This window comes from Anthonomus grandis, chromosome 10, assembly GCF_022605725.1.
Source record: "Anthonomus grandis grandis chromosome 10, icAntGran1.3, whole genome shotgun sequence".
In the NCBI taxonomy this organism is placed as follows: domain Eukaryota; kingdom Metazoa; phylum Arthropoda; class Insecta; order Coleoptera; family Curculionidae; genus Anthonomus; species Anthonomus grandis.
Window position 1 is genome coordinate 26,002,017 of NC_065555.1, and position 19,437 is coordinate 26,021,453.

The window sequence follows — 19,437 nt, forward strand, 5'->3', positions numbered from 1 at the left end:
CGCACGAAATACAAGATTTTACAACCACTACGAACAACAACAAGACAAGCGAACATAAAATACTAAGCGCGGTGTGAATAAATTTTGCGGTACGTTGCTTGATTAATAAATTCTCCGCGCCAAACAATCCTCCTTCATATTATACCAGCAACCATCGAATCATCTCGAATTCCTCAGAAACTTCGGAGAGCCAGACGATTTTCTCCGAAGTACGCGTCGACGCACGAGCACGAGAAACAGCGCGACGAACCGAGGTCATTCGAAGCTTAAGCCGCGTCCAGATCTGTACCACGTCGCGAACCAATTTGGACGTCGAAACGAACGCCGTCGCAAACTTAAAAAGTGTTGCAGCTCGGCGCTCGTCGCGATCCAGGGCGAGTCGGTTTTCTGACGAAACATCAAAGGATTGGTACGCGACGACGCCAAGCAAATCTGGACGGGAAACGAACGACGAGACCAGACCGTACGACACGATTTGTTTCTTCATTTTAGTATTATATTTTGGCTATCGGCAGGTGTCATGGAGTGGACTGACGAGCGTATATCTCATTTAATTGCATTCTATAGGCATCATGACTGCTTATGGAATCCAAAACATGCATTCTATCACAACAAAAATAAAAAATTTGATTCTTGGACTCAAATATCCTCTAAGTTAAATACAACGGTGGATGAAATTAAAAAGAAGATAACTAATTTGCTTATTTATATAGAGTTATTCTTTTGCTTCTACAATAACATCTCAAGATTTGTCATATTCCCAGAACCAACGCCCTAATTCTCAACTCTTTCAATATCCTATGTCGCCACCAGACTACCGTAATTCACCCTCATCTCTTTGTTCTCCCCTTCAGTGTCTCCTGGAAATCCTTCGTCAGAAAAACCTACATAATGAAGACCTTGTAAATGCAGTGATACGCAACTGATTTGTAGATTTGTTTAAAAATAAATAAATACAAAATATACTAACAAAATATGCTAGGAGTTAAAATTTTACCTGAATATTTCCCTTTAGTTCTTCAACTAGAGCTTTGCATACTTCTAGAACTATTTCGCTAATGGACTGCTTAGAGATTCTGAACAAATATTGTAAACTTGTGTACGAATCTCCTGTTGCCAGGAAACGTAGGGTTACAGCAAGTCTTTCTTGAACCGAGATTACTTTTCGAAACTTGGTATCTCGCTTTCCTATTTTGGGCCCAATTGCATTCACAAAATACTCAAAATCTGTTGTTGACATTCGCGTAAAATTTTTGTATTGACCACTAATTTTTTGCATCTTTAAATCCGCAAGCAAATTATTCGCACCATATTTCAGTCTATTTCTATAAATTTCTCTTTGCCACCATCGCCTTTGTTTCCGTTTCGGTTTTTTACTTGATAAAGCGTAATGAATATAAATATACGCAGCAGCAGCAATATCCATTCTGAACGCTAAATTAACTACTGACAAAAATTAAAATATCAGTAAAATGGATGGCACAAACGGTTGCAATGCGAGGTGTTGTTCGATACGGCGTATGTGAACGTGGGTTTTCTGCTCGCATCGTAGTACGCGACGTGGTACAGATCTGGACGCGGCTTTATAGTCCGGGGGGCGAATGGTGGCGTACGAGTAACGCTGTAACATTCCGATGTAATAGGTCGAGCATTTACTTAATAATACATATATTAAATTTTCATATAATATGTACCAGTAACACAGTTTATTTTTATCTTAGGTCAATTTATTCTTATAGGGTCCACTTTAATACATGCTTTCATTTATTATGACTGCTGGTGGAGCCCTACTGGAGGTTTCGCGGAGCACCGGAGCTCCTTGGAGCACACTTTGAGTAATGCTGCTGTAGAAAAAATAAACAGCAAACATGTTAGCAATCTCTTTTTTAGTAAAACTGGTCTTGTCCTAATATCTTAGTGTAATTGGAAAAAAACTATTTTTCCTTTTATGGTAAATAAATGACCACCATTTCTTTATGCTAGACCCAATAGCTGCTTCAATAAATATATTGTGTGCAGCATTCCTGTGTCAGATCCTTGCATAGCTGTCTCAACTTAGAAAGCTCCCGATAGTCGAAAAATGATCGTTTTTGTTAATATTTTTTCGGCAATTTTTCGTTTTCGATAATACGATTTTCAAGTGAAATTGAAAATCATACTGGGAATTTTCTAGCCGAGTATTTTTTCAGAGGTACTAATATAACAATTGCAATAATAATAATTTCATAAAAAAATATTTAGCGTTGACTAAAGAGACCCATTTCGAAGTGAAAGTTCGAAAAAAGTGAAGTCAAACTAATCCAAAAATATTACGATTTTGTGAAACTTGGCAGACTTAAAATTTCAGTAGAATCCAGTAAATCCGAGATCCTCTTCGGTCTGTACGAATCAACTATTTAACGTAATGCAAAGCGGTGGGTGAGCAACTGGACGATCCAAAAAAATAGTCTGCTTACTTGCAATACCAGATCGAGAAGGCTTTTGTGTGAGGTTAGGTATAAGTTAAGTTAAAATATGTTATGGAAATTACTTATATCTGACATAACGGGTGCACTTAATACTTGTTCAAGTCGTGCTCCATTACTGTGGAGCTGAAGCTACTTTTTCCTATATACCATGAAGCAAGTTGAAATCACCGATGTCCGGTAGTATCCGACATTTGAAAAGAGAGTGAGTCCAATGTTTCAAAAAAATCAATGTAAAATTGTCCTGACGAATTGAGTGGGATATACACAACTGAAACAAAAGCGTGTTTAATAATATCAGGATCTAAAAGACGTTTATTAGGTATAGTTTATTTGTGTATGGAATAATATCCCTTTCCCCCTGTCTTGAAGACACTGTCCACTGATATTGTTTGAACAGTCCTGGCGGTAGCTATTAAAGTCAGTAAGGCCCATAATAATGTTATAATTATATTTACAGAAGATTGGTTACGTAGATGATATAATTATATTGACAGACTGGTATATACTGGTACAGTTATTTTGTAGGACATCCCACTAAGTTCTTAAGCCTTGAGTGTTCTGGTAATATAACAAAAAACTTTTAGGAAAATTTGGCCTACTTAGTTCTTTGGATAATTTTAGGACCTTAAAAATATCGAATCTGTAAGTCTCTTTTTTCATTTGATAATCTTTGCCTAAATTCAGATCTTATTGCAGCCTCCACTTCTACCTGCATCTTGGTCAGATATAGACCTATGTAAATATTTCTATCTTTTAGTTTGATTCTGGAACGAATAACAAACCTTGCTTTCTCTGGCTTTTAAAAATTACTTTAGGAGCCCTGTGGCAATTTTTGTAAGATTTTTTTATTCGAATTTTGTTTTCAACTTCTATAATGGACAAATTAAGACAGTTCAAGAGAGCATTTACACTGTTCAAATTCTTATTTTACTCAGGAAAGTTGTAAAAAATAACATTCTTGACCCGGTTGGAGATCTTGAAGTTCAACAAAAAAAAATCATTATTTAATCCAGTAAAGCTAGAAGTGGTGTTTAAGATAGGTGTAGGTGTAGTTCCTCATTTATTTCTGCAACAGCTTTTAAAATTGAGGGTATCTGTAACAAATTAGATTGGCAGTCTTCACAAAGAACTTAGAGTACGCTGGCTTTTCAATTCCACGCATAGCAGCAATATTTTTGGCAGATCTGCCGTTTTGCTAATGAGCAAGTATTGGGTAATAATTAACTGAACCAGTGGACACAAATCTAACTGCCATATTGCGAATAGTAAAAGTATAGTCTTTGGTAAACCGAATATGGCAAATATAAAATGGGCGAAGCATGCAAAAAAACAGCAGTATTGATAAAAGAATTTTGTTATTTGCGCTTGCTGCTGAATGCTATATCCGTATGTGGTAATCCAGCTAAACAAACTGAATAAAAAACGTCCAATTCAATAATATGACCGCTATTATTAATCAAAGTTAGAGAATTCCTATTAGAAGATACTGTATTTTTATGGTACACAAATCTCTGTAGGATAAAGATTCATCCCTCGACAAATCTCTATGGCTATTTTACACTATAAACTGATTGGAAAATTGAAGAATTTTAAAAGGATGAGCAAATCAAAAAATTTTTTTTGCTATACATTGATAATAAAAAGCTTATCTAAAAAGTATAATAAGAAAAATGTCTATTTTCCATAGGAAAACCATAAAAAATAAAAAATTGTAATTTCCATAAGAACACACGCATAACAGAAATTTAAAGGGGTGCCCTCATGAAATGAAAGGGGTGCGTGTGAGAGGAAAATGGTTTAAATAAAAGTTGTTAAAAATAATAACTAGATTAATAAATAATATAATTCCCCGTGTGGGGTTCGGGTACGTTTGTAAAATAGCCCCAAGGTATTGTCTGCCTGTCGTAAGAGGCGACTAAAAGACAACCGAGTCTCTGCCGGTATAAGCAGAATACCTTAGGACAATCCACCATCATCGCCCTCAAGGAGAGAGTAGGAAATGACTCTCATCGCGTCCTGATTATCCATAGACCTCCTTCATGCGATAGCAACTGGGCAGCAGGCGACCCTGATCTGGTTGTTTCCGACAATACCACAGTCGCAGCCTACATTTGAAGATGAATCGTTGGAACAGCACAAAACAATCCGGAGGTAAAATACCCTCCCACTCGGATCTCCGGGGGAGGGTGCCTGATCGAACGAATTATCAGAAAGACTACCACAAACTAAAACCAAAAACTTATCCTTAGCCGCCTGGAACATCCGCACCTTGCACGACTCGGACACTGCTACTCATGCACAACGAAAAACGGCAGTTATAGCAGATCAACTAAACCGCTTTAATGTGGACATAGCCGCCCTTTCTGAGACCCATCTACTCAGTGAAGATTCTTTAACCGAACAGAACTATACCTTTTTCTGGAGAGGTTATCCAGAGGATGGTAGAAGGCTGCACGGAGTAGGCTTCGTGATAAAGAACGATATAGTCAAATCATTCCAACAACTACCTTATGGCATCTCCGAAAGATTCATGCTGCTCCAATACCAAGTGGCTAATGGTAATTATGTTACCATCATATCGGCTTATGCACCAACACTGGACGCAGACCTTGAAATAAAGAAAGTATTTTATGAAGAACTCAACAACATCTTAGAAAGAATACCAAGGAAAGAATATGTTATTCTCTTGGGAGATTTCAATGCCAGGGTTGGTAAAGCAGCTGATATATGGCCAAAGGTTATCGGTGCCCACGGAATCGGAAAAGCAAATTCAAACGGAGAGTTGCTATTTTTACTTATATATTAAAGCCAGAGTTGACGTAGAGTGCTGGACGGACCACCGCCTGGTCCTGGCTAACTTAAAAAGCAACTTAAAACCAAGGTATAGGCGTGGCAATAGTAAGAAAGTCAACAAAAAGCTTTGCCTAGAAAAACTGAAGGATATAGCAGTAGCTTCGCATTTTCGTAGCGAAATTAGGGAAAATCTTCATGCCGATAATTTCCCACAAGATCTAGAAGAACACTGGGCTTTAGTTAAACAAAATCTAATGGACATTAGCAGCTCAATTCTGGGAACCATCCGCGCAATCATCAGCCAGACTGGTTCAAAGAGAATGAACTCCTGATAAAACCTCTATTGGAACGTAAGTACGTAGCTCAGGAAAACGCTCTTAGCAATCCTCAGAAGATAGCTGCGCAAACGAAGCTTAGAGATACTAAAAACGAACTCAGAAAGGAAACGCGAATGCTTAAGAACAACTGGTGGGAAAACAAGGCGCGCGAAATACAGCAGTTCGAAGATGACCGAGACTACAAAAAGTTTTTTCAAGCTCTAAAAGAAGTGTTACCCGCCGAAATATATGCCCAGTAAAAGACATGCACGGCAATACTCTTAAGGACATAAAAGATATCATGCTAAGATGGAGGGAACACTATTGCACAGTACTTAATCAATCAAACAAAGTTGACCTCAAAGTGATAGACATGATTCCACAATATGAAACGGCACACGAACTAGATGGTCCAATATCTGTGGAAGAAATTCGATCAGCTATCAAAAAATTAAAAAATAATAAAGCTGCGGGGCCCGACGGCTTACCAGCTGAGATCTACAAGGCGGCCGGTGACGATATTATTGTACCGTTGAAATCTGTCTTAGGCGAAATCTGGCTCAGCGAAAAAACCCCACAAGACTTTAAAAACGCCAATATCATAAACATTTGCAAGAATAAAGGCTCCGCGTATGACTGTAACAACTATCGCGGCATTTCATTACTATCGATAGCGGGAAAGATTCTGTCAAAGATCTTAGCGGATAGACTACAACCAGTAGTGGAGAAACTTATTCCAGAAACCCAGAGCGGCTTTCGGCCAAACAGAGGAACCAACGATCTGATCTTTGCACTTCGCCAACTTCAAGAAAAGGCGAGAGAACATCAGACTCAATTACATGTCGCATTCATAGATCTGGCGAAGGCCTTTGATTCGGTTAACAGAAAGGTTCTCTGGTGCATTTTAAAACGTTTTGGAATCCCAAATAAATTCGTCTCAGTGGTCGAAAATTTACATACAAGTAATTAAGCACAAGTGCTAGTAAACGGTGAGCTCTCCGAACCGTTCTCCACTGAGACGGGAGTTAGGCAGGGCTGCGTCCTGGCTCCTATTTTGTTTAATGTTTTCCTTGCGGCGCTATCGATCATTGTTGACAGAAATCTAACTGGTAGAGGGATTGGAATCAGATATACAGGGTGTCATTGAAATGGTGTAAAAAAATTCGGGGGGTGATAGTACTCCTAAAAATTTAAAAAAAAGTTCCTATAACTTTAGGGTGGAAAATGCATATTAAGGGAGTTAGGGGCACTGAAAGGGTAAATGTAAAAAACGGTTTTTTGAAATTGTAGGCTTAAAAAACGAGATAAAATTTCGAAAAAAAATCCTCTGCCATAAATTTTGACCCAAAATCAAATCGTGATACTGAAAAATAATTTGGAAAATCGGAAAGGGTAGTTTTTGCAAGGGTAAGGGGTTAATTCGTGAATAACTTTTTTTAGGTTATTTTCTTCGCAACCCGGGTTCATTTTTTAAAAACTACATACTTTTTCCTACAAAAAAGGTACTCTTGTTGCACATCGCCCAGAACGATGGTTTTTGAGAAAATTGAAGGCAAAAAGTTTGCTCTGATGGGCTGCTAACTGGTTAAACAACATAAACTTATGAAAGTTATGGGGTTTCAAAAGTAAACAAGTAGTTATTAAATAATTAATTGAAAAATCTAAATTTCATGATTTTTAAAACATCGTATTGCTTTAAAAAAACGAAATAAACCAATTACCAAAATTCCTTATTAAATGCATACTTATTTGATTCATTAGCCTAGTTTACACCGCGAGTACCAAATATTCAATACGCGGACCCAATCCCCTATTCTCAAACTCAACGTGCTCGAGTTGACAAGTTTACACGTAAATTATTCCAAATTGTGACTTAATAGGTTTGAGAATATGTAGAGGTTTTAGTCCGCGTACTGAATATTTGGTACTCGCGGTGTAAACTAGGCTAATGAATCAAATAAGTATGCATTTAATAAGGAATTTTGGTAATTGGTTTATTTCGTTTTTTTAAAGCAATACGATGTTTTAAAAATCATAAAATTTAGATTTTTTAATTAATTATTTAATAACTACGTGTTTACTTTTGAAACCCCATAACTTTCATAGGTTTATGTTGTTTAACCAGTTAGCAACCCATCAGAGCAAACTTTTTGCCTTCAATTTTCTCGAAAACCATCGTTCTGGGCGATGTGCAACAAGAGTACCTTTTTTGTAGGAAAAAGTATGTAGTTTTTAAAAAATGAACCCACGTTGCGAAAAAAATAACCTAAAAAAAGTTATTCACGAATTAACTCCCTACCCTTGCAAAAACTACCCTTTCCGATTTTCCAAATTATTTTTCAGTATCACCATTTGATTTTGGGTCAAAATTTATGGCAGAGGATTTTTTTTCGAAATTTTATCTCGTTTTTTAAGCCTACAATTTCAAAAAACCGTTTTTTAAATTTACCCTTTCAGTGCCCCTAACTCCCTTAATATGCATTTTTCGCCCTATAGTTATAGGAACTTTTTTTAAAATTTTTAGGAGTACTATCACCCCCCGAATTTTTTTACACCATTTCAATGACACCCTGTAGATATGATGGAGGGCTTTTCAATTTATAACGTCTTAGAGCTAGAACAAGAGTGCGTTTTATCACAGATCTTCAGAATGCAGATGACTGTACGCTGATTGCGTACACAGCAGAAACTCTTCAGGAAATTCTTGCTTCTTATGCCTAAGGCTTGGTATGGCCTTAGGTCTAAAACTAAACACGTCAAAAACCAAGCTTCTTATAACTCCTGCATCAGATAATCTTCAGCTCATACAGGTCAATGGCGAGACTTTGGAGCAAGTTGAACGCTTTAACTACCTAGGTAGCGTATTTAGTACAAAACTAAACATAGACGACGAAATAGCAAACAGAATTAGCTCTGCATCAAAAGCGTATTGGAATCTTAAGGATCGAGTGTTTTACAATCATAATTTGAGTCTTAAAACGAAGACGGCAGTATATAGAGCAATAATTGTACCAACGCTACTATATGGCTGCGAATCATGGATCCCATACAGACGACATATAAAGGCTCTTGAATAATTTCAGCAACGGCAACTGCGACAATTGAAGAGAATCAGATGGTTTCATAAAGTATCTAATAATGAGGTTCTGCAAAGATCAAACTGTATAAATATTGACACTATGGTACGAAAGGCAAGAATGAGATGGCTGGGTCATATATACAGAATGGACGAACAGCGCTTACCAAAATCTCTTTTGTATGGAGAACTAACAGAAGGTGCAAGGAGGCCGGGAGGCCAATACAAACGCTTCAAAGATGTCGTCCACGATGATTTAAAGCTATTGGGAATTGAAAACTGGGAAGAGAAAGTTAACAATCGTGCCCAATGGAGAAGAGCGACGTGCGTTGCTCCTCAACTGACTAGAAGAACCCAAAGACTGGCTCTGCAGGAATTTCCGTGTGATGTTTGTGGCCGGATTTGCAAATCTGGCATAGGATTGTTTAGCCGTAGTAAAACTCACCAAAGACTGTAGCTTTATCTTTAGTTTAGATTTATCTTTTATAATGTGATTATTTTTTTATTTTTACTCGGTAATCGAGCTCGGCAATATATATATATATAGCCATATATATATATATATATATAATATAAATATATAATATAATATAATATATATATATATATATATATATATATAATTGAAACTGAAATCATTCAAATTTCAGTTTCAATTTGAATTTGATTTTTAGATCGCTATTAATAGTCAAAAAGGACAGTGATGGTATTCATCAGTTTAGAATATTTTAAAAAATATGTCGTCCCTATGAGCACCAGTATAAATGTTTTTTTTATCTTTTCTTAGGCATAGGTAATATTTACTATGCAAGTTTCTTATAATTAATTTATACCTTTAATTAAGCTAGTGTGTATAGTTGCCGTCAGAAATAATTTATTTGGGACACCTGGCGAGCAAAATATATTTTGTTTGGTGGCAATAATACTTTCCAGCATTCCTTCCTGGTTTGTGCGAAAATTGTTGGGGTTTTATTAATAAGTTTAACATCTTTGTTCAAATGAACCTCTACTTGCAATAGTTGACAAATAGTTTGGCATCATCATAATTTTTAGAAACCTTGAAAATTATGACTCTGTATATCATACCGCACTAAATTATGCTTTATAATCTAGATTAACCAAACTCTGGCATAATTTATTTAGGCCTGATTTCAAGCCTCAATAAAAGATATCGGGCAAAAATAGTGTTGGTTACCGGTCAGGAGATGGTGAGCAAAATTTTTGATAGTTCAATAGTTGTTCAATGAATAACTATTAAGGGTTAATTTAGATATATATTAAAACAGGTATTATCTAGTCTGTAGGCATTGCTAAGCAAATTCTAATACCAATATATAATTAATTACATATATTAATCTAATATGGGTCACATTCCCTGAATTGGCATGAAAAGGGCGGAGTTACAGGTCACACACGTAAAGAGGGAGATATATTTAACTTTAATTAATAAATTATTGTATCTGGAGGGACACATATAATCACTGTTATAATATATTATTAAATGCAATTCCATAGATTTTTTTCTATTGCTAACCAAATTGCATAATTGTTTGCTTCTACAATAAAGTTATAAACACATATTTTAAATTTAGGTTTGCAAGTTGTGCTGAAGTCCATCATCAAAGCTATGGCCCCCTTGCTGCAAATAGGATTATTAGTTTTATTCGCCATTGTGATATTTGCTATAATTGGACTGGAATTTTACTCCGGAGCCTTACACAGAACTTGTTATAGTTTATACGATATAAGTAAGTTTTACCAGAGTCCCTATAGCTCCAGAATTGTTATTTTATTTCAAAATTACAGCTCAAATAGTTAAAGAAAACGATGAAGAAGTGCCATGTAATACCGATAACGAAACCGAGGCTAGGAAACAAGGCAGCAACTGGTGCAGGGACGGTAACAGCGTTTGTCTAGAGCGGTGGCACGGTCCAAATAATGGCATTACTTCATTTGATAACATCGGATTCGCCATGTTGACAGTGTTCCAGTGTATTACGATGGAGGGTTGGACTGCTATTTTGTATTGGGTAAGAAACTATTTTGAATTTATCATAGTTTTCTATTACTGGATTGTTAGGTTCAGAACTTCTGAGAAGAGAAATAGTAATAAATAATAAATAAATAAAAATGTCTTTATTTCGTATCAAATGCACATTACATTACATTTGCCCAAAAAGGCGAAGATTAGCTAAAGCTACTTTTATCTCTTAATCCTATTAATAAAAATTATAAATGTTTTAACAAAGAAGCAGTAATAGTAATATAAGAATTAACCAAAGAACAAATTGAGAGAAAAAAAATTAATTAAATACATTTGTAAATCCGCAGAGAACAAAAAACTAATTGTGTAATTGTTCCTCCAAGAACAAAGTTTTATATTCATTTTTAAAGCGAGATATTGGAATTGAAAAATTAGGTCCAAATTGTTACGGCAATCTAAGTATAACTACGTGAGAAAAGAGCTGTGCTATGGTGGGGCAATGTCAGATTCTTATGTCTTATATCTCTATCATGAATCGCATTTCTTGGAATTAATTTCTTTAACAGATATTTTGGCTTTTGGTTTTTATAGAGTCGATACATAAGTGTAATAAAATAAAACTTAAAAAGAAATGCCATTTTTAGCCACATGATCCATTTTTTTAAAATTACACACAAATCGACAACACGTATTTTGTACACGTTGCAGTTTCTGCTGGGTTATATTATCAAGACAAGGATACTAAACGATAAAACAGTAATTTAAAATGGATAACACTAACGATACTGAGAGTTTTTTTCTTGTCTTAAAATTTAAAACATGTTTGTTAGCCTAGAACAAACGCATACGCGAATAGCACCTCTGCAAGACAGCACTAATATGTCCTTGGAATCTTAAAGAAGAATCAATAGTTAAACCTAGAATCTTGACGCTTTCAGCAAAAGCCAAGGGGTTATTATTAAAGATATATTGAATGTATATCTTTTTTTCAACGTTAGCACGGTGATTTTTATTGGTAAAAAGTAAAACGTTAGTCTTATTGGCATTAATATTAAGATTGTGTTCTTTCGAGTAGCGCAAGATTAAGCTTACTTATCTATTTATACTTTTAGAAGCCTGTTCTATGTCATCTAGATCGAAATAATGAATTAACTGAGTTAACAGCGTACTGGTACACCTCAGAGCTCTTTTCGACTAAAGGAAGATCCGAAGTATATAGCAAGAATAAAAGAGGTCCCAGAATCGATCCTTGAGGAACTCCAGAAATGTGTTTCGAATCGGAGTAATTGTTATTGATACGTACTGGTTGAGTACGATTCCAGAGATAGGACTTAAAAAAAGAAACAACAACTTCATTGCAACCATAAAACTTTAACTTGGCGACTAGCAAGTCATGATCGATTGCATCGAAAGCCTTTTAATAATCTATAGCAACTAAAATTACGGCCAGTTTTTTATCGAGAGCCCCTTATTATGTTGTCTATCATGTTCAAGAGGGTGGTAGCTGTACTGAATCCTTCTCAAAAGCTAGACTGTTTAGTTGGAAGTATGTTATTATCAGTAAGATAAAATGACAACTGTGCATAGACAACTCTTTTCAAAACTTATAGGGCGCAAGTCCTGTAGGGATTTGAGAGTACATATTTTGGGTATGGGGCATACAAATGACTCACGCCAAGACTGTGTGTAGCCTGATTCTAAACAAGAATTTATCATATTTGTTATATGATCAATAATCTGTGGCAGACAAAGGTGTAGCATTTGTAACGTAATGCCATCGCAACCTGAGATATTTGACCGAATAATTCGAATTATTTCATAGACGGTATCTTGAATAACTAAGATAAAACTAAATGTTTGATCGGAAAATTTGTTGCTAGAGTAATAATTAATTTTATTTTGACAGTTGTTAGACTTATTAAAAATATTTATAAAGTAGTTATTTATTGCATTGGCATCACATAAGGTGGGAGAAAGCTCTGCAATTTCTTTAGATGTCTTAATATTTAAATTACGCAGGCGTTGTCAGAAGTTTTTAGAGGATTTAGTTTTTTCTAAATGTGCCAGATAGGCAACCTTCTCACTTCCCATAGATGCCACTGCGAAATTACGCATTTCCTTATAATGATTTCAACTTTCAACTGCTTTCTTTTTATTAATAGTATAATTTTATTTGGATAGTGCTTTATCTCGCTCTTTGAAAATTAACTTTAAATTTTCCGTTAGCCACGGAGCCGGCGTTTTACTTTCTCTGACACTTTTATAGGGCGCATGTATATTAAATAATAAATTAATATGATCTCCAAGAAAACGAACCTTATCGTTAATGTTATATAAAATATAGAATAATTATATATAATATATAAAATATAGTATTCCATTGTATATTAGAAAGATCATTTTGAAAATTTTCGAGATTAAAATTTCGGAATACGCGAAGGTTTTATATATGAATAATTTTTTGTCTAGGTTTTCCAGTTTTTATATTTAAAACACAAAATGGCATTTTATTATAATCACTAATATCTGAACTTATTGTACCGGAGTGAAGAATTATTTTTTTATTATTAATAAAATTTGGATTCAAACAGGTAGATGACGTATTAGAGATTCTAGTAGGTTCGTTAATCAACTGACAATAGCCGTAACTATATAGAGTGTTGAATAGTGAATTTGGTTTAAGAAGGTCCACGTTTAAATCACCCGTAACTACAGAATAATCAGAACTTACCAAAATATGAGGAACGACTTCGTGCAGAAAACTTAAGATCTCTGAGACTTTTGTATTTGGAGGACGGTATATTACTATTAAGACTATTTTATAAATAAATATTTTATAAATACTAAATGTCCACTAATTAAGTTTTCAGGTTAATAAAATATATCAAACTATTTAAAATAATTTATGAAAAAAAAAGAATAAAATCAGAATTTAAAATGAGTCAAAACACTCTCGCACTTTTATCATAATTTAGTTAAAAATAGCAAAACTTTTTTGACTTAATTAATACTTTATAAGTGATTAATAAGCTTATAGGTCCCTGTATTTTTTCTTTTAATTCTTGCAAATTCTTAAGTCTATAGAACTATAAATTATATACCTATAATGAAACTATAACTAATAAATATTGAAACTATATAATGTAATGGAGTCTGGCCCAGGGTATAATATCATAAACTAAATATATATTCTCAGATATTCTCAGATATAATATCATAAATTAAATATAAATTGGTTATAATAATATTCCAAGAAGGCGAAGTGTAGCCCATGGCTTCTCAAACTCAACCTACAGAGAATTATTTTAATGTAAATTATAAAAAAAAATAACCATGTTGCGCTAAAAATCGCATGTATAATAAATAACAATACTATAACTTATCAATTTCATGATAAATGAAACTACATTACTTATAAAGTCCTTAATTATTTCTTATAAACTTCCTTACATATGTCAATCCTTCGGAATCAGCAAAAGGGCTGGTGATGAGTTAAATCATAATTCTCTACTTGTTTTTTAAAAATTTAAGAATTTAATGCATACTTAAATTTGCTTGCTTTAAATTGTAGGATATTATAAGGCAAATTGTATAGCTTTATAGCATTTTGTATAAAGCTTTTTTTGAAAAATACAGTCCTCTACTTTTGGACATACGTAGTGTAAACGACCAAAATTATATAAGGAAATAGGACTCAAGTGCTTACAACAAAGATATATTAAAGACTGCCAGGCTCTTTCTTTTTAAAAATACATCTATGCAACTAAAGAAAACCCCCGCTTGGTGCCAAGTAATTGATAACAGGTGAGGGGAGGTTCCCACCATTGTTCGGAGACTCGTTAGCATTAATATCACGTCCTAGTCTAGGGTTGCTTTTGGCACAATGTGGTAATATTTAGGCCTGGTGGTCATATTCAGGTATTTTGTAGGTACATCTTTCGGTTGTTATTTTGAATCACATGGAATAAAATTGTGTTAGGTATATTATACAGACCACCTCATGGTAATATAAACCACTTTCTTGATTTTTTTGAAACACGCATTGCTGCACTCAATATGAAGATATTTTATGTCTTGGAGATTTTGACTTTAATCTATTACAGTTTTCCTCATATACAAAAAAATTGGAAAGTATTGCACAGGTATTCCAATTGAGTCAGGTTATTAACGAGCCAACTAGAATTACTCTTAATTCAGCAACCTTAATAGATCTTATCTTATACAGGGTGTTTCAGAACTATGGGATCAAACTTCTGGGGGTTGTTCAGTGCAACAGGAGAATCCATTTGAGTATAGGAACCCATGTCCGGAAATGCGACACTACTCCACTACGGCCCTAAGACGCGTTAAAATTTATAAAAAAAAAATTCCTAAATAAGATCTGCTGCATTTATTTTTACCTTTTGTACATGATACCATAACAACAATTGTTTAAAATCGACGCTTATCAATGTCAATTCTCAATGTCATGTTTAAAAATTTTATAGCTTACAATTTTTAAACATTTATTTCTAATGGAAAACTTTACCAATCAAGAATTAGCGGATATGCATTTGGCATACGGAGCAACAAACTGCAATACACGAGCAGCATCGCGGTTGTATCATGAACGTTATCCCGAATGACAGCATCCTGGATACAAAAAGTTTATTGCGGTTTATCGGCGGCTTGCTGAGACAGGCATGTTTAAGACCAAGATGCATGATACTGGTGTTGCTCGAACCGTAAGAATGGTCGAATTTGAAGAAGAAGTGCTTCAGCGAGTTGCCGATGAATCATCAAATAAGAATATGAATACGAGTAACGCTTCTGTCTGGAAAGTACTACACGAGCAACAACTCCATCCTTACCACTTCCAGAAAGTTCAAGGTATGACTGCAGCCGATTATCATCCTAGAGTTCAATTTTGTCGATGGCTTCTGGATCACATCATTGCACAACCAAATTTTTTACGATATGTTTTGTGGACTGATGAATCCTCTTTCACAACAGACGGTATTTTTAATAGTAGGAATAGCCATGTTTGGGACGAAGAAAATCCTTATGCAATTTTTCCAAGAAAACATCAGAATCGTTGGTCTGTCAACGTATGGGCAGGCATTGTTGATGATTATTTAATTGGGCTATACCTTCTACCGAAACGGTTAACGGGACCTATTTATCTGCGTTTTTTGGAAGTTCTTCCAGAACTCCTTGAAAATGTTCCACTAAACGTTAGACAGCAAATGTGGTTTCAGCATGATGAAGCGCCAGCTCACTTTGCTATACAAGTACGCGAGTATTTGGCTCAGCGTTTTGGGCACCATTGGATTGCCAGAGGTGAAGCAGTTTCTTGGCCTCCTAGGTCACCCGATTTAACGTCGCTTGATTTCTTGTGGGGACATGTAAAATCTTTAGTCTACAAAACTCCAGTGGAATCAGATCTAGACTTAATTGGACGAATAACAGCAGCATTTGAAATCATTCAAAACGAGGATCAAATTTTTAGTGTAGTCCGCCGAAATCATGTTCGGCGTTTAAATCGGTGTATTGAGGTTGGAGGAAGACATTTTGAACAATTGTTGTGATAGTATCATATACAAAAGGTAAAAATAAATGCATCAGATCTTATTTAGGTAATTAATATTTTTTCTAAATTTAAACTCGTCTTAGGGCCGTAGTGGCATAGTGACACATTTCCGAACATGGGTTCCTATATTCAAATGGATTCTCCTGTTGCACTGAACAACCCCTAGAAGTTTGATCCCGTAGTTTTGAAACACCCTGTATAGAACTAAACTTTTTAATTGAGCAGGTTCAAGCTAAAACGGTAAAATACAAAGATCTTAAAAATATAAACCCATATAAGCCCCTGGGAGAACATTATTCATATTCAGAATATCGATGAAAAAATATATTATGTAAATAGCTTATTTTTTTTTTAATATTCATGCTCCCATAAGACCTTCCAACCTGATAAACATAAATACGCACCTTGGATAAAAGAAAACATAAAATAAAAAAAAAGAAATAATGCTTTATAATATTATATAACGTTATAGAAATTCTAAATCATTAGAGCACTACTCTTATTATAAGGAACTAGGAAACTACACTGCTTGTGCAATAAGATCCAAGCAAAAGGCTTACCTAAAAATAAATTCTCTAACTCTACTTCTAAAGAAAAGGGCTGAGCTAAATAAATTAAGTATTAAACCGGGCAATAAAAAAGCTATTCCTCCTGAGTTGGTTAAGGATTTAAATAGCGTAAATTCAATTTTTATAAATTCAGCTTAGCGTACCTATCCGCTAGATAATGATCTAATTAAATTTTATAAAACTAATACTAAACCTGGCATTGCGAATACTCCCCGCTTTAAATATACTACTCCTGAAGAAGTTGAAAGAATTAGAAGAATAATATTTAATATTAAGATCAGGGCGTTTGGGTGGGATCAAATTAATTCTACCTTCTTACAGCTGCGCTGTCCGCATATTATTCCACTACCAAAAATCGCTAAACCCATTGACATGAGTCATCTACGTTCTGTTAGCATACTTCCATCTTTATCGAAAATTTATGAGAAGGTTTTAGAAAGGCAAATAAAAAGTTTTGCTGACAAATATAATATCAGTTCCTTGCAGACAGTCCGGGTTTCGCTCGCCTTGGATATGATTGCTCAAGTGCAATGCTAGATGTTACAGATGCCTTGACTAAAGCAGTAGATTATGGGCAAGTTAGTGTTATAATGCCCCTCGATTACACTAAGGCATTGGATATGCTAAATCACTCTATTTTCGTCGCAATATTACACTATGTCGGGTTTGGTGACTCTGCTGAAAGACTTATACAATCTTATTTGACAAATAGGTCTCAACAAGTTCTTTAATAGGATAAAATATTTGATTCTTTCTTCCTTTTATGTCATATAGACTTACTTTTACTTGTCATATAGAAGGATTTTTCCTCTCTATATGACAAGTCAGTTTTAACTATGTTTTTACTTGAAGATGGTGGATCAAAATTCAAAATGTCTCTACGATTGTCTTCAATTCTTCGACACAATCTTACTAGTTCATTGACAGAACTTACATCTACTAACAAGAGTTGACTTTGATAGTAAGGCAATAAATTTTTCCTAATAATTTTAAGTTTAACTGAATCTTCCACTGGTACAGTAAGACGAGTAAATAGATTATTCATATAGGCTACATTAATTTCAGTACTCTCCCTGTTCCCTTGAGTTCTTGACTTAATTTGTTTCCATACTTTATCATTAAAATCTGTTGGTGAAAATTCTTCTTTAAAATCTGTGCTCTTGCAAAAAAGTAGATATTGCAGGTGTCTTGCCTGCAGCCTTAACTCGGTTTAGATGAAGTCATTTTTTTCCATGCCTGGTTAAATGGAATTTGCTGCTTATTAATTTAATCTGAAAATATTTGCAAAATAGGAAATCTTTAGTAATATCTAGCCAAGAAAAGCTTAGTTTAGCTTTCAATTAATTTTCTTTTCATAAGACACCGAAGAAGTTTTTCTTTTCTTTGTTGAAGATGCTAATAGGGAGGTCAGGGAGGCTTCACTTTGAATTTTAACATGATCTTCTGTTTCCAATGTTGTCGATTCTGTAGATGTAGTCAGATGAGTTGAGGAGGTCTCGGCTGAGGTACTTGCTAGGCTTGGACTTTTTGGGGGAGTTTTTCTTTTTTTTATAATAAATCTAATATAAATGCAATATTTTTACAAAATGATTTTCATTTATTTTTTTGCATTTGACCTACCTATCCATTTAAAAAAAATATAGGTACTGAAAATACAAAACAAGGCAATCACCAACAAGCAACAAAATACAACTTCTCTAATTCAGCTCTCAAATCAGCTAACCACCATCTGATATTTGATCCTTTAAAGATCTATAAAAAATGAAAGCTTCTCCTTCAAAAAGTTCTACAGCACTTTTGAAAAGCTACTGGGTTGATACACTCCTTGAGTCACTTAATTTAATAACTGTTTCTAAAAATGCATTTAATCCCAGTGAACTAGATTCTGCTTCACCGCTAAACTTAAGACCCCACTTAGCAATATTAACTTTTATTTAATCTGTCGTTAAATTACTTTGATCCTTGTTATTTGGTATAGAGTTATTTGCATTGTTCCTATATAAAAATCAATATCAACCGGATTTGATTGCTTACTTTTCCTGTTTAAAGGCTCCTCCTCCTCTCCTGTTTAAAGGTTCTTCACGGAAGTATACTAGGTTTCCTATTGTATACCATTTATACCTCAAGTCTCATAGAGTCCCTACAGTTCTGTTCAAACCATCTGTATGCCGATGACACGCAGCTCAAATATTTTTTCTAGTTGGATAAACTTGAAACCGCCATGGATCATATTAACCAAGAACTTGGAAGTATATTTTAAATCTCTTCCAAGCATGAATTGAAAATAAACCCCAATCAATCTAATATTATTCTATTTGGCAACGAACTTTCTAAAAATCTAGTTTTAAATCATTTAAATCTGCATATAGATAACACTCGAAATCCCATAGTCGCACCTGATAAAAGTCTGGGTTTGTTTATTGACACTGATTTGCGTTTCCGTGAGCACATAACCCTAAAACTAAAAAAGGCATTATCTGCTATCAGACGCATATTCATAAATCGTTACTTTTTACAAAAACAAATCAAATTTTTATATCCATAGTATTGAGTCAATTTAATCATTGCGACATTGTTCATAGTCCTTGTTTGGATAGTTTTGAGTCACATAGAGTTTAAAGAGTACAAAATTCGTGTTTACGGCTAATCTATGGGGTTCGT

General features: G+C 34.6%; 1 protein-coding gene across 15 annotated transcripts in view; it reads left to right on the forward strand.

The window, feature by feature from the left end:
• The window catches only part of LOC126741664 (voltage-dependent calcium channel type A subunit alpha-1), a 771,245-nt gene that overhangs the window by 374,317 nt on the left and 377,491 nt on the right, over nt 1-19,437 (forward strand). For all 15 annotated transcript variants that reach the window (XM_050448203.1, XM_050448189.1, XM_050448197.1 and 12 more), the window contains 2 exons: nt 10,247-10,402; nt 10,461-10,684. In XM_050448203.1, coding sequence (XP_050304160.1) covers nt 10,247-10,402; nt 10,461-10,684 — 380 coding nt within the window. The remainder of the gene's footprint in view (nt 1-10,246; nt 10,403-10,460; nt 10,685-19,437) is intronic.